At 41.9% G+C, this 24,261-nt stretch overlaps 2 protein-coding genes and 1 pseudogene across 3 annotated transcripts in view; 2 read left to right on the top strand and 1 right to left on the bottom strand.

Moving 5' to 3' along the window:
- LOC117139107 (putative dipeptidase NECHADRAFT_87110) overlaps positions 1 to 11,472 on the top strand; it is an 86,724-nt gene extending 75,252 nt beyond the window's left edge. For both annotated transcript variants that reach the window (XM_033301243.1, XM_033301244.1), the window contains exons 2-3: positions 7,113 to 7,741; positions 9,348 to 11,472. In XM_033301243.1, coding sequence (XP_033157134.1) covers positions 7,113 to 7,741; positions 9,348 to 10,245 — 1,527 coding nt within the window. In that variant the 3' untranslated portion in view covers positions 10,246 to 11,472. The remainder of the gene's footprint in view (positions 1 to 7,112; positions 7,742 to 9,347) is intronic.
- A 3,143-nt stretch (positions 11,473 to 14,615) lies between these two features.
- On the top strand, positions 14,616 to 15,054 carry LOC117139139. Its single transcript, XM_033301290.1, has one exon. It carries the CDS (start codon positions 14,730 to 14,732, stop codon positions 14,928 to 14,930), a length of 201 nt encoding a protein of 66 aa, XP_033157181.1. The 5' UTR covers positions 14,616 to 14,729; the 3' UTR covers positions 14,931 to 15,054.
- A 6,707-nt stretch (positions 15,055 to 21,761) lies between these two features.
- Positions 21,762 to 23,699, bottom strand: LOC117139280 (annotated as a pseudogene).
- Between the last annotated feature and the right edge of the window lie 562 nt (positions 23,700 to 24,261).

Raw genomic sequence — 24,261 nt, 5'->3', positions numbered from 1 at the left:
TGAAGACAGGGAAGCATTTACGATTATTGCCGGCGCTTTGTGTTCGTGCCGCGATTTCACTGATGCCGCAGCCTGTCGCCACCAAACGCACACTGAGAATAATTTGGTGTCAAAGTTGGAAAGTTGTTTTAAGCTCGATGCAGGTGCAAGTAACTCATCTGGCTTTTTTAGTTAAGCACTAAACAAAAAAAAACCATATAATTGATTTCAAAAAGTATTTTTTTTCCAGTACATTGACTCTGCCTTAACAGAATTAAACGACCTGGCCTTCAATGGAAGATGTGACGTTTTTATTTTCCGCCAGATACAAGCCCTTATGCAGATTCCGTCATAAAGTAGCTCGTATACTTTTATGCCGCACATATCCGTATCCCTACATTAAACGATATGACCCACACTTGATTTGATTTGGAGGCGACACAGAGGGCCTTTGAGAGGTCAAATAATCGCTAAATCAGGGGAAAATGCGACTTCAGATTGTTTGGTCTCTTAATGCCTTTTACGATTTTAGGTCAAATCAATATTTTTAAGCATAGCAAAGAGGAAATTATCCCAAACTAAATCAATGCTAAATAATGGTCTGTACTAAAGTGCGGAAATTAAATAGCAACTAAAATATATGCAAATATATTCCATGTTTATCATACGATGATAAGTGCACTTGCAGTGGTTTATTTAGTTGGTCAAGTGCTCACATGCTGAAATATGCAAATTGCCACTGACAGATGTTGAGTTTGAATTTGAATTTTGAGGTGTGGAGCCAAAAAGTTGTGTAAACTGAAGTGATTTTAAACCATTCGAATCAGATGAATATTTAATTACTTGCGGCTGCATTGATTTCGATAGGTAAAAAAAGATCCATTTTTGCTGTTTTTAGTTGGGTGGCAAAAAAATGAGCAAATGTTGTGCCTAACTATTTTATAAAAAAAAAATTGTGTAAAATACTAAAAACTCAAAGCCATTTGTTCCAGTTTAATTTGCTATATTATCTTTTTGCTGTCAAGATTCGACAGATAAAGAGATCTACGAAAGGGATCCAAACATGATAAATACCACTTACATACATGGGACACACACATCCTTTGACCAAATCGCACCAACGATTATTTGCATGTAACTCAATTTGTTTGGGCCGCGAACTAGGGTGAATCAAATCCAGGACACGATTCCTTAGCCAACAATAAACTGGCAAACTTAAGCTCAAGAACCCGAGAAGTGGGGACTGCTGGGCGCATAAAGGGGAATAAGAGGGTTAAAGGGGTTAAAGGAGTAAAAGTTCTGGGACCGGGGCAATTGTCCTTCGAAAGCATTATTCACTGGGAAACGCTGTCATCTTTGGTCGCTGGCGCCATTTGTTCACATTTGTATAATAATTTAAATGTTGCAAATGTCGCTCTGTTGCAGTTGCAGTTGCAGATTCGGTTTTCAGTTTCAGTTGCCTTTCAGCGGACCGGGCATTTGTCCAGCTCGAGATTCTTCTGCTCCTCCGAGCTTGGGTTTTTTATGCGTTCCGCCAAAGCCATAAAAATCGCCATTATTTTCAAGCTCCCCCACAAGTCTCATACCTCCCGTCTTCATTTCGCGCTTTGTTGCCTTGTCCACTTTCAGGATCTACGGAAACACTGTGAAAAATTCCGTTATAGTGTATAGTGATGTATACATTTTCGTATAGAATAATTGACTTTATTTAAACATGGACTAAAACGTTTGAAGTATTGAATATGAAGGTAACAATTGAAAATGCGAGTTCCTTTCATTTCTCTCTGTGCACTTTTTCATGCCCTATCCGTGTCGGCTGCTCCGCTTGAATGCTCCCCATCATTGAGTTTGCCGATAGTTTGCCAAATCCCCAACACTCCGCCTCCTTTCCATTGACACCGCCCAAAAATGTCGAGTCCACACTTTCGTTGGTGCTGGCACTCAAACTTTTCACTCCGCCCAGCGTTTCCGTTTCCTGTGTTCCGTGTGCAAATAGTTTTTGGCCAAAAGCTGCCATTCTAGAACTTTGTTCAGTCCCTGTTCCACCGCAGCTCCAAGTGAGTTTTGATTGATGGACATGGTGGTTGCGTGTCAAGTTCGCCAGGTCCAGGCACTCCAAAGCCATTGTCCTGCTCCCTGGTTCGCCAGTAGCCAGGATTGCGATGCGAAATTGATGAAACACTCAACACAGAGAGCCGTGCACATGACTCCTGAGAATAATATTGCACAATCAGCGAACTAAGGGCGCACTGGGATTATTATTATTATAATCAAAATTATATAGACACAACCATTTCCTTTGTTCATGTTGAAAGTAGTTTCTTGCATGAAACTTTGCTGATTTAGTAGCCCGCACAACTTTCATAACTCACGGTACCTTGATCCTTTGAATGATAACTCCATTTGCTGATTACGCACATCAATCTGTTTCCGATAAGGCATTAGTTAGTTCAGCCACAATGCATTACAATTAGGAAAGTGCTCAGCCGCTTAACGCAATCAGCAGCCAAATTACATTTAAGGCCAAATCCATTGAGACATGCAACACATTCACCACACACACATTCCTGCATTACTGTGTCGGCCAGCCAGGGCCAATCAACTTTAAATTGTTTAATGAACACTTAGAACGTTTCCGATTCCGATGGCACAAAACAAACACATCTTCCCAAGGACATGCGGATGAAAAGTGGGTGGACTGGGGTGCGGACATTCGCCGGTCATCGCCCACATAGGTCGCAATGGGACGGCAGAATAAACAAACAAAATGCGAGGCCCTAACATAGCCATTGTGGCTAACGCCAACGGCCAACAGTCTGCTGTCCTCCGGGCCAATCTCCTGGGTCAGCACTGCAAAAAAATAATCAGTTCTTAAAGCAATATCAAATATATATATATTTAGTTGTAATTCGTGTAATCAATAATATTTAAGTTTTGTTTTCCACATATTTATTTTCACAAATTATATTTTTTGATCTTATTAAAAATATTATATTTTTTATTCTTCAGGATTCAGGATTCCATTTTATTTGTTGTACATTGGAGTTAGCTGCTTTTCAAAATAATTTGGAAACAGCTTTGTTTTCTTATGATGACCACAGCCACTCTTTTTGCTGCCATTTTTATGACATATTATATTAGTGACTTCCCTTTTTTTCTAGTGTACTTTTCAACTGTGTTTGGGTTTGGTTTCGATTGTGCCCTTCAGGACTGCAACATTTGAATGTGGGACTGTTGCCGGGGCAACCTCAGTACGGAAGGCAGAAATTACGTGGCAGCCACAAGGCAATTTTGTGGCGTGTGGAGCGACGAGCGGGGGGCCACAGAGACTGATGTCCATCAGCGTGAAATGGCCAAATGACATTTGAAAAACTAAAAACAGCAGCAGGAACAGCAGCTGGCTAGGAGCGCAGTCGACAACTCTGGACTGTCGACATGCCTGCTGCGCACTCTCCGGGGTCCTTGGGTTCCGGAATCCAGAATCCGGACACCGGACTCCGTACTCCTTAGATGGTGACCGTATTGATAAAGTTGACCGCAAATTCTTTGTGCATTACGTTCGCTTCATGGCCGAATCAATCATAATCAAAACCGATAAATTGATATGGTGAAGTTTATTGCATTGTCTGGGAAAGTTTTGGCCCCACAGAAAAGTTGTCTTGCGCCAAAAATCCCCAAAACATCGCAGCAAGACAGAAACAGCAAAAGAACCATCAAGTTGAATTAACTTGGCTGATAGAAGGAACTGAAAGTAAAGTAAAGTAGAGTATTCCTATTAAAACTAACAAACTAAAATTAGTATAAAATTGACAGCAGCTTAGGAAAGTAGCGTATTAAGCCAAAGGATTTAAGTTATTTCAGCAATTTAGCATTCCTCTTCTTTTTTTACCCCTAAGTGCTACTAGAAAGTGCGAATATTTTGGCACTCGCACCTACATCTCCATTTTCCTATCCCCCCAAAATTTCACCGTGGAGCCACTGGGGGATTATTTATGGAATGGATTTGCTTTGTTTCCCACGAGTGCCGCGTATAACATGATATATGCCCCATGGCTGGTATGAGATATAGCATGACAAATACTTTTCAGCATACAGCAAAGAGCGTTTCCTGTCCACCGCCCATTGCGAGAGCCCCTTTGGCTGTTGCACATGCGGCACAGATTTTAGTTGTTTTTAGTCTCGGACTAAATTTCTTTCAGTCCGGGTGTTGCTCAAAAAAACACACACACACTCGCCCATATATACGCTGTATATATCGTAGAGGAGATTCTACTAAAAACTGCAGCTGCAAAAGGGAAAATAATGGCGGAAACTATAAAGCATTCCGTAACAGTTTTCCTCTTTTTTTTCCTGCTCCCGTTTCTATTTTTCGCCCGTTGCCGTTTTCATTGTTATTGTCCTTGTTGACGTTGGTCCTGCAGCCGCCTCCTTGCGCCTCCTTTCCCCTCCCTTTGTGCGAACTGAATGGCTCTGATGTTGCAGCTGACGTGCTGCATGTTGCTGCTGTTGCTGACGGAAGGAGCGGAGTTGTTCCTATTGTTGCTGCCGCATCGTCTGCTCATTTTTATTTAAAACTCAATTGGACGAATTTCAGCCCCGGGTCGGAGGATCAGGCAACAGGCAGCAACAATGGAGCCAATTTGTACCGAGTCCGACTGACGCACAAGAAGCCATCATCAGGATAAACCATACCACTCACTGTGAGGGCACCAGATGGTTGGGAATCAACTGCTAAGTGAGCTCAATTAGATCTCCGCAAAGATAATCACTAGCACTTGTAAACTAGATATTAGCAAATTAATAGTTCACCTAAAACATTTTGCAACGAACTGTTGTTGTTTTGTAAGGAATTTGACGAGCTAATATAATGAATAATACTTTTTGAATCTTAAACGAACTTTATGTTCAGATAACTTCTAGTTTCCTGTATTTCTACTTACTCATTACCTTAAGCATATGTGTGTTTAGCTTGGCCAACTTATTTTCCAGCCATTTAAGAGCTAGTAAAATGGTAGCCTTTTTAGTCGCCCCATCAAAAACAAACTTCTAAAGTTTCTCTCATAAATGCGATTGTTTTTGTTCTTTGGTGGCATGTCAACGGAGGTCATGACCCGGGCTAAACTAATTATAAACTTGACGAAACCAAGGCAAACCTGTGGGTCACATCCCATGGCTGCGGGTGTCCTCGTGGTCATGCATTTTTCGGGCGGCTCTGTCGCCTGCCAAAAAGGCGAGCAAAGTCTATGGAAAATGTGACCAAATCTGGTGGCCGGATTACAGCTTTAGCTCCCGCAATGCCGCCAACAGCGACGAGGATGAGGATGAGTATGACGATGATGCGACCTCCGTTGGCAAACAAACTTTTCGCGTCACACCAAGCTGTCCCGGAAAAACCAAACCCCATCCAAAAAAAAATGCAGAAAAGTGCAGTGCACTGCACAATGAAGCGCCTTTTAAGCAGCTAACTTTTCGCGAGATTTTTACTTTTTTCGCACAAAATCTAGGGGGAAAAAATGATGCTATTATGTTGTGGATGCAGTGCAGCGAGGGTGCCACGGCGATAGCGGAAGCACGTAAAATATTTGCATTTTTATTAAAAATTGAATAAATTGAGATGAATATTTCCAGCCAAAAGTTCTACCCTCCGTCATCTTGTTATCGTTTTATTACTTTCGCGGAGAAGCACAAAAGTTTGTTGCCTTTTATAAAAGTTAATTTCAAATGTTGCCAGCTTTGTGATGTTTGAAATTCATAATTAAAAAATAGTTGAAAATGCGGCGAGTGGCCAAAGCCCACGTGGTCCCTTTGCGGCAACGTTGTATTTAATTTAATATAATTATTTTCGAGCACGGAAATCCAGCAAAAACGGAGCACAGCTCTTCATCACGCTCGTTGCTCATACGCCGTGTGGTGCCGATTTTCCAGCTAATTAGCTGCAGTCCGGGCGAAAAACTTCGTGAAAACTCTGTAAAGCACTGTCTTTTCACAAAAATGCTCGACTGGCCAGCTTTCAACAACCTGCATCTCATTAATAAAACAAAATTGAATATAGCATATAATTAAGCTTTCAGGATAAATATAAGCACTTGATTTCAGTTGGTTTAAGTGAATGGAGAGTAATAATTATTATTTTAATCATATCTTGCTAAATTCTATGTACCATCTACTTAGACTACTTATACATATGTATGCATGATCAAAACTAGTTTGTAACGTTTCAAGTTTGCTTTCAATCTAATCTAATACAAGAGAGACTTGTGCTCCACAATGTGCGCATTTGGATTTGATTTGTACTTTGCACAGTTTGACATAATTCCTCAGGCAGTCGCAATATAAACAAATCATTGCCTGCCCCTGGCAAACTTTCTGTCACAACTTTCGCACGACAAAGTTTCTCCATTTGGTCCTTTGTACGCTGGGCGTTTGCCACGCCCCCCAAGGGATTGTGCGTGGGTCGAAGAAGTTAGCTTTTCGGACCTGGAGACACACATGTGGCCCAAGTCCATGAATTATGACTGAGGCTTAATTATGTCGAGCCAAGATTAGCCCGGCGGCAGGCAAGATTTCATCACACTGAATATAAAGAACAGTATGGAGAATCGGGTTGGATGGGCAACGTAGGAACGTAGGAACGTGGCTGGGCCATTACATTGATTGTGATATGGTTATTCGGTTCATTAAAAAGTTTCCCCGCACATCGTGTTGATGTTTCATGCAAGTTATGAATATAGCAAGACGCTCGAAGTTTGCTTCTTCTGCTGCAGTTTTAATTAGGGCACAAAATCAACGAAGAAACTTTGACGCACTTTTAATGAAGCAACTTTTCGACGAACGGTAGTATCACCCTGAAGTCAACGCCTTACCACCTTCTCACTTCGGAAGTTACGGCATTGTATTTTCAGACTATGAGACCAGGTAAAGAAACGAATTTAACCGCCAAACGAGAAAGGAATTCAATGGTATTAACTTAAGTGCATATATTTGACAAATATCGAATATTTGCTTTAACGGAACGGACATTATACGGACGGACACAGCGGACAGAATGCTTAAGCTTAAGCTTAAAAGTTTAAGAAAACAAACCCATTGATCCTACGTTGCTTTTCAAATAGTAATTGGTACCTCAATTTCAGACGACTGGTTTCGGTGGATTGCCCGACGTCACAGAGCACTCGAACATCCGCCGCACACTGTCCCGCCAGAACTCGATCTCGAACAGCGATTCCGGCGGCGAGATAGCCAGCATCCAGAAGTCGAAGGTGAACTTTGGCAATCCCCTCGCCGGCGGCGTAGTCGTCGGTGGAGATATTGTTGGTCTGGACGCCAAGTCGCCCACATCGCTGGGTTCCACGACTGGAGCCGGCGCCACTGGTAAAGCGAAGGGAAAGGCGTCAAGGAAAGCGAATGCCGGACCGGATGGCGGACAGAAGGGCAGGCGAGGATCCTGGCTGGTGGCCATCACCCTGGTCAGCGCCATCTGTCTACTGGCCATCGCCGCCACTTTGGCCTACCAGCATTTCCTTATGGCGCCCAGCCGCAATTCCCATGCCCAAAGACTGAGAATCGTTCGTCGAATCCTGCGTGAGGTGCCGCTGGTCGACGGGCACAACAATTATGCCTGGAATGTGCGCAAGTACGCCCACAGCAGCCTGGAACTCCATCTCAGCCACGACGTGGACCACAAGTCACTGTGGGCGCGGCCGGCGTGGGCGCAAACGGACATGGAGCGACTCAAGCAGGGATTAGTCAGCGTCCAAGTGTGGTAAGTTGCATTATGAAAGCCAAATTCTCAGTATTATTTATAATATTTATTTGTAATTTATTTATAATATATATTTGATATAAAGTAGAATTGACAAAGCTAAGAAAAATAATGGTTGATTTCAAACTTGAGGTATTATTATTTAATTATTTTTTATGATTAAGATTAAGGCTTAAGATTAGATGGTTATGTTTTGTCAGGATCCTCACTTGTTTATGGGTTTTCAAAATATATTGCTAAAATTAAGTACTACCTTTCCAATATAATCATTTTACAGCCAGTGACAGGATTCCAGCACAATCGAGCCTTAATTATAATAACAGCATTCAACGGGGCGTATACGCAATGAAAATAAACCCACCGGGGGCCCCAGTCATGAAAATTGAAAAGTCACATAGAACCGCAATCAGGCCGATGCGACACAACTACTCGGGTCAGAGGTTTGACCCCCCACACAAAACATGGCAACTAAAGCCAGCTGCCACGCCCACCGATGGCCATCCAAACAGCCGCCCACTTTGCATGAACTCCACTATATACCCACCAGCTCCCGCGCGAGGCAATAAAAAGCTGCCAACAATTTGACTGCAAAATAAAATTTGGCAACCGGCTGGATGCCCCAGGGCAAGCAGCCAACCTGTCTGCAGTTCGGCCTTCTCAGACTTTGCCTACACAAATACACTGGGAGAAAATGCGAACCAAATAGATCATAAGAGATGCATTTTTGGATTTTTAGGCATATGAGACTCTTAAAATGGAGCTGATTCAAAATCATTTTTGAATGTAATTAGGTGAAAACTAAAGTTGTTATTACCCTTTAGCACATAAGGCTAGCTGTATTGGGAATTCTCAAGAAAATTCCGAAGAATTATCGAGGAAATCTTTAGGTATTGTTATTATTTCTCTGTGTATCCTACCCCCACTTAATGTCCTTTTTCGAATTTGTTTGATGGAAAAAGGGAGGAGGAGCACAATCTGACAGGCAGCAGACAGGTGGAGTATGGGAAAAACGCTGATGGGCAATCGAATTGAGTTCATTTTGGTAGATATAACTACCACCATCCACAGTCTACTTTTGCGCCCGCCAGATGGCGCAAGCGTAACTTTTCGCCAATTTGGCGATTCAATTCGCTGAACGACCTTGCTGAACTTCGTTTTGGGCAAAATCAGCGGGATTTCCGGACTTTAGCCGAGCTCTGCGAAGTTTTCCCTCTTTTATTGCCATATCAAATGGCAACTAAAATGCTAACTAACCACTTTGGCACTTTCAATTTGCATTTTACAATAAAACTGCAGTCGCGGATGGCAGGCAATGTTGGTAGCTGTGCTAAAAGGGCTACAGTTAAATTTCAAATATTTCTCAATTATAGAAGGTATAAAATATAAATATAAAATAGTATATATAGTAAATATAATGTTAAATAAATATACATATTTAGTGAATAAATATAGAATATAGAATATATAAATAATATTTATATATGTATAAGTACCATTTATTGCGAGGCGCCTTTTATTTATAAACGTACATATATGTTTCTTGTTTTGGCACAGTAACTCATGGCAAAAGTGCGCTAACTCTTACACTTTCCGTGTCCTTTTGCAGGTCAGCATATGTGCCGTGCGAGGCGCAGGGCTTGGACGCGGTCCAGTTGGCTCTGGAGCAGATCGACATTGTGCGGCGATTGTCGGACATGTATGCCCGGGAAACGGTGCTGGCCACATCCTCGCAGGACATTGTCGATGCACATCGCCGGGGACTGCTGGCCTCGCTAATTGGCGTCGAGGGTGGCCACACGATTGGCTCCTCCCTGGGAGTGCTGCGATCCTTTTACTCACTGGGCGCACGCTATCTCAGCCTGACCCATCGCTGTGACGTCTCATGGGCAGGATCGAGTGCATCACCGGCGGAACAGGGACTCACGCCCTTTGGCAAGGCCATTGTGCGTGAGATGAACCGGCTGGGCATGATGATAGATCTGTCGCACAGCTCGGATGCCACGGCCAGGGATGTGCTTCAGGTGACCCGCGCTCCGGTCATCTTCTCGCACTCCGCCGCCCGCCAGCTGTGCAATTCGACGAGAAATGTGCCGGATGACATCTTACGCCTGGTGGCCGAGAACGGGGGTCTTATCATGCTGAGCTTTGACTCCGAGGATGTGGCCTGTGGGCGGCAGGCGCGCCTACAGGACGTGATCGAGCACATTAAGTATGTGCGAGCCATTGCCGGCATCCAGCACATTGGACTGGGAGCCGGATACGATGGCATCGAGCTGCCGCCCTTGGGACTGGAGGATGTGTCCAAATATCCCGAGCTATTGGCCGCCCTGCTGGAGGATCACAACTGGAGCGAGGAGGATGTGGCCATGCTCGCGGGCAGGAATTTTCTGCGCATCATGGAAACGGTGGAAACGGTGCGGGACTACTGGAAGCGAGCGGCCATCCAGCCCATTGAGCAGACGGAGCCCCAGCCCAAGACGCAGTGCACCTACATGTCCTCGTGACCGCAGGCGCAGGCGGTGAGGCAGCGACGCGATGAGCCGCCCATGGAGCGGGCCAATCGCACCACTGCCACCTTGACGGGGGAGCACTTCTGGCAACGCGGTCCGGAGTCGAGGGACTCCGTCACCAATCGCACCAATCCGGCGGTCATCGCGGCCACGACAACGAGTTTTACGGTCAGCGAACTGCTTCAGTAAACTGGAATTAGAGCAAGGGATTTTGGCTTGCGGTTCGGCTCGCCGGGATTTCGGGAATGGAGGGCGTTTACTAAGGTACTGAAAACCCGGAAAGGGTCTTTAAAACAGTTCAATTCAAAGGGAATAATTTTTCTTTAGATATTCAATATTTCATTATTTTCTTTGGGAATGAGAAACACATTTTGATAAAGCCAAATATTGGTGACTCAATTGGAAATTCGTTAAATAAGCCAATATGTACATAAACTAGATCCTTTGTGCTGCCATCACTGCCCCTCCTCTGGTCGAAAAGTGAACGAAGAACTGTCGTGGCGAACCTCGTGAATAATTAGTGTGTACTCGTAATTTACTTCCATAGGATGCATTGATAGGCGTATGAATAAATAATAATAATAAATGTACTAGTATTTAGCCCATAATTGTTTGCAGCTATACTTATTTGGTGTTGTGGCAATGCATAATTTATGCACAATGCGGATACTTATTGATGTTGCTGTACCACGGGGCGTATGCGCGACGCAGCGAGCACCGAACCGCAAACCGAAATCGTTCTTGGCTTGCCTGTGACTGTATTATATATGTAGGGCACACATCAATGATTCACGCAAATTATCGCAATTAAGCGCAATATATTTAATCACAAACATCACACATACAGATTAACATACGTATTAACCATCGAAACGAATTAATTGCAGCAGATTTCCCACAGTTGGCATTTATGCCAGGATCATGGGGTCAAAAAAAACATGCACAACTGTATAATCAGTCGTAAGCACCGCCAGCAATTCAATTAAAATGGGATTTTTCACCCTGGCTGCATGTGAATCCATCTGAATTTCTGTATTAGGTTAGTTAACAAAACACAAATGAAAAATCCCCAAAACAAAATCAAAAAAACGAAATGTTGTTCGTGTATGCATAGCTACATATATACATATATACCACTCGAAAAAAAACGCAAAATAAAAGTAAAATGCAGCAAAAGCAATGCGTGTCTCGAATAGAACGACACGCATTTCCATAAAAATAAACCGGAAATAAAAGAAAAATCCTACAAAAATACAGTTTATTTTTCATTCGTATTTTGGGCTGGTTGTGTGCAATTTATAAGTTGGTAAATATACATTAAAACTGATTCAACTTTTCTACCAATGCTATTTTAAGGAATGCACATAATCATGAACGTAATTTTGTTCAGTTAGAATTTAATGAAATTAAATATGTAATTAATTTCGCAATATCAAATCATAAGCACTTTGAAAAGAATGCAGTCTTAACATGTATGCTAACCATATACATCTACCTATACTATCTTTTATGCTCAAGCAATCAAAGCCTTTGGATACTTTAGTTTTTATAAGTACTTGCATGTATGTATATATACTAAGTTCAGCTTAGCTATAGCAGTAGTACAAACACACGCGAGTCCTTATACAATCGCAGAGTCTGGGGAACATAAAAAACGTTAAGTGGTCGTAAATCAAAATTGTTCAAGAATGGGAAAGTTCGCAAAGTTCCTCTTGCCTTAACTACTTTGCGACGACACGGAGTACTTTTGCCAATTCAGTCTTATTGTCCTCTTCCCCGGTATTTATTTTCAGATACTTTAAGGCCAAAAGAAAGGAACTCCCGAAGGATCCGGAAATTGGCGACGAGCAGCATCGTCCTTGCTGTGGGCAACTGCCAATCCAATTTCGTGCATTTGCAGTCCATTGAGTTTCGCTTAAATTTTAATGAAACTTAGCGCCCACCATACAAATTGGAAGCGATACCACCAAGTTTTAATATTCTTGGTTTTTTTTTTTTTGCTTCCACGAAGTATCCAAGAGTATTGTCTGCGAAAAATGCTTAGAATGGAAGTTATGGGTTAGAATGTGGCATTAATAAGGAAGCCACATTTACCGGTTAAATTAGACTGCAAAATAAAATTGAATTTGTTTATTTAATGCGGCGTAATCAAAGCATATTTTGGTTTTGCGGTCTCCAATGCTAGTTGATTTATTTGAACTCTAATATTTAGATGAAATTTTTGCAGCAGCTCTAGGAAGTAAAGTCAAGGGCCCGTAACTTTTGGACATCATCATAACTGCGTTAACGGTTACATTGGCCATTAAAAGTAATTGCCCAATTTCACGGCGTAAACAGCCACGACAATCCATCCACTGGCAGTTGGGTGGAGGCTGTTAAAAGAGAATGGACGTCCCCCAGGCGAAAATTAAGAACTGGCCGCTAAGGAGACGAGCGGCCTGGCATCGCATTCTCATTAACACGCCAGTCCGGTTTCAATTTCCTGTTTCATCATATTTCCTTTCATTATAAATGGCTCTCAACATGGCCGCCCAGTGGAGCCGCCAACTCCGGACCGGACCAACTCCGGCAAAAAGCCATAAAGAATGTGCCACGCGACAACTGCGACGAGTTGATGGACAAAATAATGCCTGATGACATTTATAATGAGCACAATTTTTTGTTGATTTTCGCGCCTTTTGTTGGTGTTGCAGTTGATAAGTGGAAACTCGCTTCATGTGACCATAAAATTCAGCAGCATTCTCAGTCGTTTCATTAAGTTTTAATATCAGCATAAGTAAAAGCTTAAATCGCAGAGTAAAGTATCCGATCCGAATGAAACGCTTTCTTTACAAGGTCAAAGGTAAAGCTTTATTTAAAATGAAATGTACATACTCAACAATATTCTTGTGGATGAAGTCTTGTATTGATTAAGCAGAAGTATTTGTATTTTTCCTGGTAGCTCAACAAAGCAGACTGGCCGACTACATGGTAAAAATCGCGGGGACTAATTTTAACGAAATTTATATGGCTCAATAGATTTTTTATGTATTTTTGATGTTTGATCCTCAAACCATTTGAATCTTCTGTGATGGGCACAGATGATGAGTCCAAGTCATCTTTCTTCTCTTCTTGACTGCCGCATTCACAAGAAGGCTTTCCAGAAGATGTTGTTCTTACCGACTTATTGTACCCATTATGGTTTAGATAAGCCTCCGCCATTTTGAACCTTGTGATCTCAGGCAAGCACCCCTTGGTGGCAATGAAGTACCGTTCGAAGACATCTGCAGTTAGGAGCAGTGTTTCCTTGAAATTCATTTCCGTGGGACAACTTCTCCTCATGATCTTAAAAAAAAAAAAACCACTAACTATTATATAGATTGCACGTGCTTACATAGTATGAGTAAGAGCAAAGACACTGAAATACTATAATATTCTAACTAGAACATTCTAATGTCTTTGGTAATAGTAAGCTTTACCTATTGAATACTTATTTTGAATTTCGTATTTGGATTGCTCTTATAAAAATATGTAACTCACATTTTGTTTTTTTTTTTATGTCACTCCGATCCGATATTCGTTAGAAATTCACAAAGTGAAGCCTTGGAGATGGAAAAACAAGATTTTAAAACCGATTCGACGTATAGAATCACATCACTAATCTGAACACACACATCTAAAAAATATCTCCCAATTTGCATATTTCATTGATGATAAGCCGTATGTACTACATTTTTAAAAGTAGCACTTACCCATATTGTAGCTATAAAAGTGTATTCCCAAATGCTAGTGTGAACAAGCTGTTATGTGGAAACACATCAACTTCTTTTCAAATGTATGTATGCTTTTTCACAAAACAAAAACAACGTAGTTCGCTTGAAACATTGCATTAAATGTCGTTGAAAAGTATGTAAAAGGCAGAAGAAAGCGGTTTCGACCGCATAAAGTTTTTGCAAATTCTTTTGATATTTTTCCATATTTTTCTTAGTCTTGTACATTTCTATAAATTTGCCCAAAACTGCCAAGTCCACAAATGGTTTGAGAATTTTTTTATATTTATATCAAACTAGATTATCTAATAGTCTCGTTTTCTTATTGTCAACTGAGCAAGTCTCCGACTTTCATACGAAATATACATATCTGCAAGCCCACCCACTACGCCATGAACCATTTCATTCTGGCGTATTGATGTATCGCAACCAAAAATGCACAGCATGGATGTCGAGGGCAGCAACACAATGGACAGTGACCAACTGACAAGTGACACTTTTCCAATTGAAATTCCCCCCACCCAGCAACTGCACAACTCCACTGGAAAAACCCGACAAGCTGTGTGCACATATACGTACATACATATGTATGTATTTTCAAAGTAGTCCCCGATGGTCATGTCAACCAAGATGTCATAAATTTGCACGGGCACAAAGATCGAATATTCAAAATTGAGCTCTGGCGTGTTGTATTTTTTTTTTTAATTTTCAAATACTTTCAAATACACAATGGACGGCTGCCACAACGACATCTTGGCGCCCCTCATCCTGGCCATTATGGTGGCCAATGGACACCCGCTCACCCTTGACGAGATCGTCGATGAACTGACGGCGGTGATCAATTCGCAAACCGAGCTCGCCATTGCGCATGAAAATATTGGAGACGGAAAACATAGCCACAAGTCGTATAAGCCGAGACGAAGGCACTAAGGATCTTAACATGCGTTACGTGCCAAATTTAAAATGCAATAACTTATTCAAGATTTAAGTGAATTTAATCTCTTGAACTATAATTTATAATAAACTGATCGTGTCGGCGACACCTATTTCCGTCCGGGAGTGATGTAGTTATTTAATAATTTTCGAAACAAATGTGCTTAAAATTGTGTATAATAACCTAACCTATTATTTCAAGACGGACATATGAAAACTATGCACATGTATGTTGTTTTAAGCTCAAATATCATTAGGGGAAAAGCAAATATTCATAACTGGAAAGAAAAGACTTGCTTCAGATTGACAATTTCTCATTTAGTTTAAAGATACGAGTATTTTTTCATCCTGTTCATTGCCCTCAAGGGTCTCAAATTACTCGCTGTAGCAAGGCAACTCTGCATACATTTTCCTGCCTTGATGTTATGTATGTACGTACATATAGTTTCGTAGGTGGTGGTGCGCGAATCATCAGCACGTGTGCAAAATCTACGGACAGAGCGAGTTAAAAGTTTTTCAGCGTCGCGAAAAATTGTTTATGTTTCGCCTTAAAAGGAGCAGGGAAAAATTTGGAATATGTGAAGATGTGTGTGGATTGCTGGAGAAACCCACGTGGATGTGAGTGCGGCGAAGGAAAAACACTTTTCCAGCCGCGGATCCGTGAAGTTGGGAAATTGTCAGCACCTGTAACCGGGATGGGATGGTAACTTTGGGCAAAGAACCCCACACGTACGACCGTTCGCCTAATAATCACGTGCCGTGAGAGCTCATTAAATTCAGAGGTGAAAAGCAGCCCCGTCCCGCCTTCTGTCCCCATTTTATAACCACATAAATGTGCATATGTACATACATCAATATGTACATACATGCATATATCCTCTGGCAGGTAGATGAAATCTGCGAGGCTCGATTACATTTTATTCTCATCGCCAGTGAATTTCACTGAGGTACATTTAATTTTGAATGTGTGTAGATTCGTATTTGGAATTTCTGAGAGCCTATAAGCAGTACATTTGTTTATATCGAATTGATTTACTTATAGGAAATCATGGCCAGCGTATCCCGAAACCTTCGCCGAGACTTGTCCAGACTTTCAAGATGTCCACGAAACGGATAAGATCGCGAACCGATCTTAGCGAACCGAGTGTTGAAGCAAAGTGGCAGGGATCAGATGTGACGTCTGGTTTTCCATGGCGGTGGCAGTGTCTACATTCCAGAAACCGATAAGAAAAACTTAAACCGTATAAAATTGAATGTGCTTGTTTTATGTATATCAAACATGGGTGCACGTATGTATGTATATATGTACGTGCCCCAGTCATACATAAAGTCTTAAATTTTGTAATTTCCGGCGTCTTTTTGAAGTGCTTTGAAGGTGTCAATGGCGCATTAATTTCAAGTGTTCAACAATATATGACACTCGAGGCGATACCGCCGTGCAATCCAAAGCAGCCCGTAAAATTTTATGATCCCAGCCTCGTTCATATCATCGCCGGGAAGTTAAGCCCACTCCGCTGCCAAAATGAGGGAAGGTTCTGAAATAAAAGGGCGAAGGCGGATGACAAGTTCGCAGTTCATAAAACGGCAGACGGGCTGCGACAACAAAGCAAATTGGTGGACAACCGGGACATGGAACTCCAGTTCCCTTTGCAGGATGTCCTCTTCTCCGCATGAGCGAGTAAGCTCGACCGCAGATTCGCCACTTCTGCTGCGGGCGTTCATTTTTACGGTCATCGGGTCACTAGTAAAAATAATCTTATGACCTCCCATTTGCCGTTCCGAGTCCTTTGACTGTCAGCTGCAGCTTCCTTTCACATTTTTTTCTGTTGAGTTTTGAATCGCCCTTTTCGGCAAAAGACGCACTTTTCGAACTTTATGATTGTTCCATATTATTCCATAGTAGAGACACGTATTTATGAATTTTAAATATTTCAAGCAAATGAAAAGTGAAAATTTCTATCATACTAAATAAAAATATAAATGGGAATTAAAAGATACATCGAGTATACACACATTGGGTATCTATAAACCGATTGTATATGCATACGCTCATGTTGTCTTTCTATACGAATGTGTGCAGGATGCAAACTACCTGCCTCCACATGCTCGTCAAATGTTTCACCCAAGGATGATGGGATGCAGTAACCCCCATTCGCCGACCAAGAAAAGACAAACCATGGCACAAGGTACGTAAATGAGTATACATTGGGATTGGGATTGATGTTGGATCATTTCGGAGGTGTATGGGTCCCGTGGGCGTATTTTGAAGGACTCTTTCCGAATCCCGTGGATGTGCTGACATGGCATTGGGCGTGCTAACGATACATCTGAAATTTTAATTGATTCCGATAATGAGCATGGATACAGAGGCGTTTGTCTTGTGAATGCTTGCTATTTATTCCTCGAAATCCCATTAAACATGTGCCAGCGTCATTCGGATAATTGAAGCATCAATTCCGTTGGACAAATCTACGATATTTCACTGCCACAGCGAGGGAAATTGATTAAAATACATAAATTCATGTGAAAGGAAAGGCGATGCTCAGCAGAAATTACATAGGCTTTCTCATAGGGCCTTTGTGGTTTGATTATATGGATAAACACTGCATTTATAAATATACCCTAAATATTCGAATTTCTTTTAATTTCTTGTATAGATTTTCCTTTGGCTCACTGTGGATTTTCGATTCCCCATTTAATTTTATTTGTTTTCGGCGTGGTGCCAACTTTTTTTATTTGCTTAAAGGGAACAATCTGCGAAGGACAACAAAAGTGAGTAGCTACATATATATCTAAATGTATGTATACAGATCTGTTTGTACATTTGCTGGCGTATCTGCGTATCTGTGTATCTGTACAATTTCCGTGGCTTTTTCAGCTTTTTCGGGGTTTCACTGATTTCAGCTTTTCATTTCAACTGTCGCACGATGTGCCATAACAAAATCGAAAGATGTGATTGCCGACGAATTTTATTGACTAATTTAACGCCAAAGGAAACTGTCTTTCAGCTGGATAGTCTTGTTCTAAGTTAAAATGTATATTTATTTATCAGAAACTGTTTCCATTAAAACTTGCACGTAAACAAAATATTAAGTCGATTGTGATATGGCATCTATTGGAACACTTCCGGCTAAATTAAACGGATGAGGCAAACATGAATCGCCCCAAAAACACGTTCCATGCACAACCAGACTGAAGAGGTTTTGCCTCGATTTGGGGCCAAACATGAAAATCAATCGAAATGTAATTGAATTGCAGGCACTTGAGAGCGCAAAACCGCCGAGGAAACGCATATGCATATTTTACGTGAGCGATTTGCCGAGACGCCGAGGAAAATGTGTGTCGAACTACTAGGGAATAAACGAAAGCCGCAAACTGAAGACGGCGTCGCAGAGTGCGGAAATCCTTTTACCCAAATTGCCCGCAAAATATGCAAAAGCGAAAAACAAATATCGCCCAGGGAGCCGAATTCGAAATATTTCGCGAACGTGGGAGCTGAGATGTCTGCGGCTACCCACGGTGCGTATGAGTAACGTCGCCGTCACGTACGTTACGTATTCGTCATATGCCGACAGGACACAGTCTCGGGCAATTGGCAAAAAGAATCGAATCGAAAATGTTGCCCTTTTCCGGTCTCCAAAGGAGCCCCAAAGGCGACATTGAGTTGGCAAAAGAGGAAGCGGAAATGCAAGCGAGCACACTGATGCGGAGAGTCTGGAAATTGGTATTTTTTCGAACACTGGGATATAAATAAAATAATTCTACAATATTTAATTGATTCTTTTAAACGAAAAAAAGAACAGTTTGATCACCGTATGCTGTACTTTTAATTATTTTAATGTGTATCTGTTACTTGTTATCAGTTTATAGTATTTGCGAACTATATCAGTTTATAGTATCTGTGAATGATGTATTTTGACTACGAAACTGGCTTTTGTGCCCACTGTGCAATGTAACCGAATGAGGCAGCAAGGAACTGGGCTGCTCATGCATGAACGCCAAAACGAAGGCACACGGACTACGGCCGTGCACAATGGTACAATACTCCGCCGGATGAGCAGCGGGTGCACGAACGCGTCCAGAAGAAGATGGGCAAATTAACCGACTTCACGCGGATGGGTTTCTCAATTTGCGCCTGCTCGTGTTATCTGCTTTGTGGGGTTTGTGGGGGGGAATCATTGATGTTCGCCTAATTGAAAATTCATAGTATACGAACGATATTTCATTGGTTTAAAGTTAGCATTTTAAATTTAGAAAATACACACACATTTTTAGCAATCTTCCTTTTGTAAATGATATTCAATTTTTAAAGATAAAACACCAAGCAAGCACACATTAACTGGCTGTGAATATAATAAATATGTATGATTAAATATGTACGAATGGTTGTTTAAAGTAGATACCTTACATCCCATGTGCCAATTCTGGGTGAGATTGGAGGATGGCCGGGCTTAGGTAGCTCCCAGGTTTGTGACTTTTCTCCGAGAGTTTGCGTTTGTTTGCGTCTGTCAGACCTGGTAATTCATTTTTAATATTTTCCTTATGAATATTTCCATGAGCTCGTCTCTCACCTGCTTGTATATATGTATGTAAGTCTTTATCCTTTCGCCGCCCAACTCGATTCAGCCATTATGGTGTCCATAAACGTGCACACCTGAGTGCCGGGGTCCTCCAGCTCGACATCCTTCCACCTGCGTTTCAACTTCGCTGCAGATTGTCATATTTCACGATGTAACAAGAAGGCCGATGGACAAGTCGACAGTCAGACGGATACAAAAACATGTGTGGGTATTGTGAAAAATAAACATATTAATTATAATTCCTTATCCTCTGAAAACTTTAAACAAAAATAGTTGAAAGGGCATTAAATTATGATTACTATAGATTTATTTAGAAGTTCGCATGAATTTTCTCTCTCTGTATTCACACTATGGCTTGCATGTAGTTGATAGTGGAAGCCTCCTGTCACTTCCTTGTAACGTTTCCTTCGACGCGGAGAAGGAGTTTTCTTGGCGAATGCACTTTGCAGACGGAAAACAGGAAAACTTGTTGATAGTGCTGGAAAACCGGTCCGACTCATTTTTTTTTTCACTTTTAAGTGCGTAGCTGTGAAGTCCTAAGTCGCTGGAAAATTACCATCACAACAACCAGGCCAAAATGGCGAAATTACCAGAGCTGATGTTGGAATGTGTCCCCCAGTTTGACGTGTGGACGTGTGTCCACAGGCGATATCAAAGCAGCCAAAGGCGTGGCATGTCGATGGACTGATTGGCATTGGCTGTGCTTAAAATCAACAATTTCTCATAGGAAAATGAGTCGAAAAGCTTCTATTGCTTAACGCGCACGGATATTGTTACAAAAATATTAAATATTTCATAAAAAATTAAATAAAATTACATAATGCAAATCTATCAGAACTTCAAAAAGAATGTTAACTGATATTGAACTCGAATTCGCAGAGGGAACTTGTTTGCCCAAGTGTGTGCCAAATTGAATATGGAAACGCCTTGGGCTCGCTGCTCTTGGCCCACACCTCTTGGTCCTTTTCACCTGACAAATGCAGCTATCGGCCGTAAATAACCCAATTTACAGACATCGGAACACAGGCAGAAGTCAAATTTATGGCAGCACAACGTTAACTGCACCCCGGGGACAAGGCAGCGCTTAATTACGAGCGTGTTTTGTTGGCCAACTCTTACAAGCCCAGTTGTAAGTAGCCATGAGCTGGCCAGGCCAAATGAGCGTACTGAATTGGGCTGCAGCAAAAGTAAATCAAATTCGAATGGTTGTTCATGGGCGTTGGAAGTTCAGATGCGTGCGTACTTTCATTTGGAAGCGTGAGTAACTGATAGCCAGTTCACATAAATATTCACATATTTAAAGTTAAGTGTATATTTTTCCTATAGTCATCTTTAAAAACTGTCTGAATTTCAATTTGATAATCCTAAAAATACTTATTTTTATATCCCATTTCAACTGTTATTTCTTCCTTTTTGTTGTTATTGCATTAGTTTTTTGCTTTTTTTTTTTAGAAACACGATAATATCAATAATCCCCTATTATATAAATAATATAAACCTAGGCAGTAGCTGCCAATTGGGCAAATGGACATCATTTGTAAACCCACAACCAAATGCTGTGGGCAAATTTGTGAGAGACAATGGGCAAATAGACATCAATAGCAATACCAAGTGTGCAATGGCCGAGCAAGATGAATTATTATACTCGTACTAAATGGATTAGGAACGAGCTGTGTAATAATTAACTGAAATTTGTCTGGCGCACACAGGCCATGGCCAAGTGTTTGATGGGAAATGAGATTCGTTTGTGTGCATAATGCGGTTGCCAACGTTGAAAACTGGCAGCAAGGACCCATGTTTGGCGAATGCAAATTTTCTGCAAATTTCCTAATTACTTACGGCTGGTTGGTTGGTCACTGCCCATCAATGCAGTCGCTCAATTGTCTAGGACTCCAAGTAGATCTTTGTGTGAGCACAAAACTGATGTATGTACATACATACAGATGTATGTACAAAATACTGTCGGATCTTAGCGGAAACGGAAGTGATGGCTTTGACACACCATGGATGGTGGTGTGTGTGGTTTCTGGAGTCCTCAGCACCGATTCCAGTAAAGCAAACAGATTTTGTGATAATTTATATTTGATCTGAACACACAGTGGAGACTCGTTAACAATTCACCGATGCGCACACATATGCAGATGGCCAGCGGAAATGACACCACGCCCACATCCAACCACAAGCACAATCATCTGGATATTACACCGCGACTGGAAGCTATGGACTTGGTCTTTCTGATTTGTGGAGATTTATTTATTTAACATCGCACTTTTCAAGGCGGTTTCATTTAATAATGTCGTTAACATTTAACAATCGTATGAATAAAATGAAGCTGTCTTTTTTTTCCTAATATTTTCTTGTTTGGTTTTCTTGAATTCATTTTTTTCATCTTAGCTTATATAATGCAAGTAAATATTTAATATAAGGCCAGATGGTGGCGTAAAAAACATTTTAACAGAAACCTAAAATTCCATTTTTTATAGATCGGAAATTATTTGGTTTTCTTCTGGGCCAAAACCATTGGTTTCTTGTTCCGTTTATTCTTTGCATGCGAGCCACCAACAGAATGCAAAATGGAATAAAAAAAGACAGCTACTGAGTGGCAGCCCAATGGTTTCCATATAACATTTATCGAATATGAATTCAAGCAAGGAGAGCATTAGCTTAACACACGTGTTTTGTGGCTGCTGCACTGCTGCGTCCCTCAGTCGCTGTGTTGCGTGTGCCCACAATGCGGATGTAGACCACTGGACGCGGAAAGAAGAGGAAGTTCTGCCAGGAGCGGATGCTGTCGTTGCGGCGGTCCACGATCATCTCCCAGTCCTTGCGGTTCGTCGAAATTTCGATGTAGAAGCTGTAGGTGCGATCATCGAGGTCCCAAAGCAACTCCCCATTGAACCCAAATAGTAGGGTTGGACCAAACTAAACAAGAGCACACCGCTGCGCAATTGGTGGCAAGTATACTCCGAGTCCCAGTCGTAGTGCAGATAATCGCCGTTGATTAGCGCGTGGCGGGTGCGACTCACGCCTTCCGTCACAATGGCGCTCATCTCGACGGTGGCCACGTTCGTCTTGGGCGCCACAAAATGTTCAACTAAACGCTGCAACTTGGCCGTGTGCTTGGCTTCCAGACACACCACATGGAATACCTATATATTAATGGAAAGGGAAAAAGGTAAAGAATGGGGAAAGTTCGAAGAGATCACTGCTGACTTACCCGGTTCAAAGTGTTGTGGGTGGTCTGGTCGCCGGACACCTCAACGTAGTAGGAGTACGCCCGGCTGTCTCTGTCCCAGAGCAGAATGCGGATGTGATTGATCATGCAGAACGTGCCCAATTCGACCACAATGCCCACATCTTTCCAGTCCGTGATGCAGTGACGCGTATACCCATTCTCCATGTCATAGGAGGCATCGAGAATCTTGTCGGGATCCAGGATGCCCGAGGGACGCACCACCTGCATAAGATGCTCGAGGGTCATCAGCGGCAGGCGGACATAACTGACCACGGACTTGAAGTCCACGTTGCTATTGAAGCGGATCCACTTCCAAACGGCCGAGAAGATCTGCACCTCGGGGGCGAAGAAGCAGTCACGTCGTAGTACCTCCTCCAGCGATTCCTGCAAGCATTACATACTCTTAGTGCCAACTTTACCAATTGGTTTTAAACCTACCTTAGATAGCGTATCGAAGGTGTCGTGCAGCAGCACATCGTCGGCATTGCGATCCATGAACATTAGGCACACTTCGGTGAGCTTCTCCAGATTGTAGAGACGCGCATCGAGAAGAATCATGCAGAAATTGTACAAGGCCAGATACTGGCGCAAATAATTCGAGATGGCCATCTTCAGATCGTGGAATCCATACTGATTGGCGGCACCTCAAGCGGTAGTATTCGCTGCGTGCTGCGAAGATTAAGGCAAGATTAACAAGATCAATAAAATAATTAAATACTGTATTAAACTACGAAGCAGCGCAATTTGGTGACCGGTAATTAATGGCTAGCCCCAGCACAGCTGTCAATTCAGGCTCAATGTTATGTTTTGGCAGTAAATATGATTGATAGTATTGGCTGCGGCTGCTTTCTGTGCATCGATGTGCGTAAACGAATTAATTACTATTTAATTATTCGCATATTGATTACCGAACAGAGGCAGAAACGTGCCAAATTGCGACACAGTGTCCATTACAATTCAGCTTGGCAGTGAAAAACTAAAGAGATTGAAAATGACTGAGTAATTTCATAGTGATTCCTTTTCGATACTCTCTCGCTTTTGGAATATTGATTTGAAATCAAGTTGGTCGAAGTGTTTTTGGATCTGTTTTGCACAGCTTTCTGTGCAACTCAACTGCCAACTCTGCTTTTCGCTGTTTTGCCATATCCTGTGGCAACTTTAAAGCTCTTTGGCCAAGCACAAAACTTTCGACCGCAAAAAGGGCCTGCCGCAGGAGCTCCGTAATCCTCAAAAGGCTTTCTCATTGCCAAAGCAACCAGAATACGCAGCAAATCTTGGCCGAAACAGACACAGCTGAAATCTCATCATAAGCTCTGCTTCCTCGACCAAATCTAAAGTTCGCTTTCAGCACAGGGAGATTTTAAGACTATGCCTTTGACATTTCTTGTTGTCCGTGTAAAAAAATATAAGATTGTTTTTTTAGATGCAGTGAGCTCACTGCTTCACATCCTTTTTGAAGGGCTCGCCCAAGAAAAAATCACAAAAATTTAATTACACTTCATTCTATACTTGT

The sequence above is a fragment of the Drosophila mauritiana genome, chromosome 3L (assembly GCF_004382145.1).
Source record: "Drosophila mauritiana strain mau12 chromosome 3L, ASM438214v1, whole genome shotgun sequence".
NCBI lineage: Eukaryota > Metazoa > Arthropoda > Insecta > Diptera > Drosophilidae > Drosophila > Drosophila mauritiana.
The sequence above is the reverse complement of the archived record's forward strand: the minus strand, read 5'-3'. Positions and strand labels throughout refer to the sequence as shown.

Coding starts and splice junctions, on each gene's coding strand:
- LOC117139139 (XM_033301290.1), top strand. CDS start 14,730: ATGGACGGCTGCCACAACGACATCTTGGCGCCCCTCATCCTGGCCATT.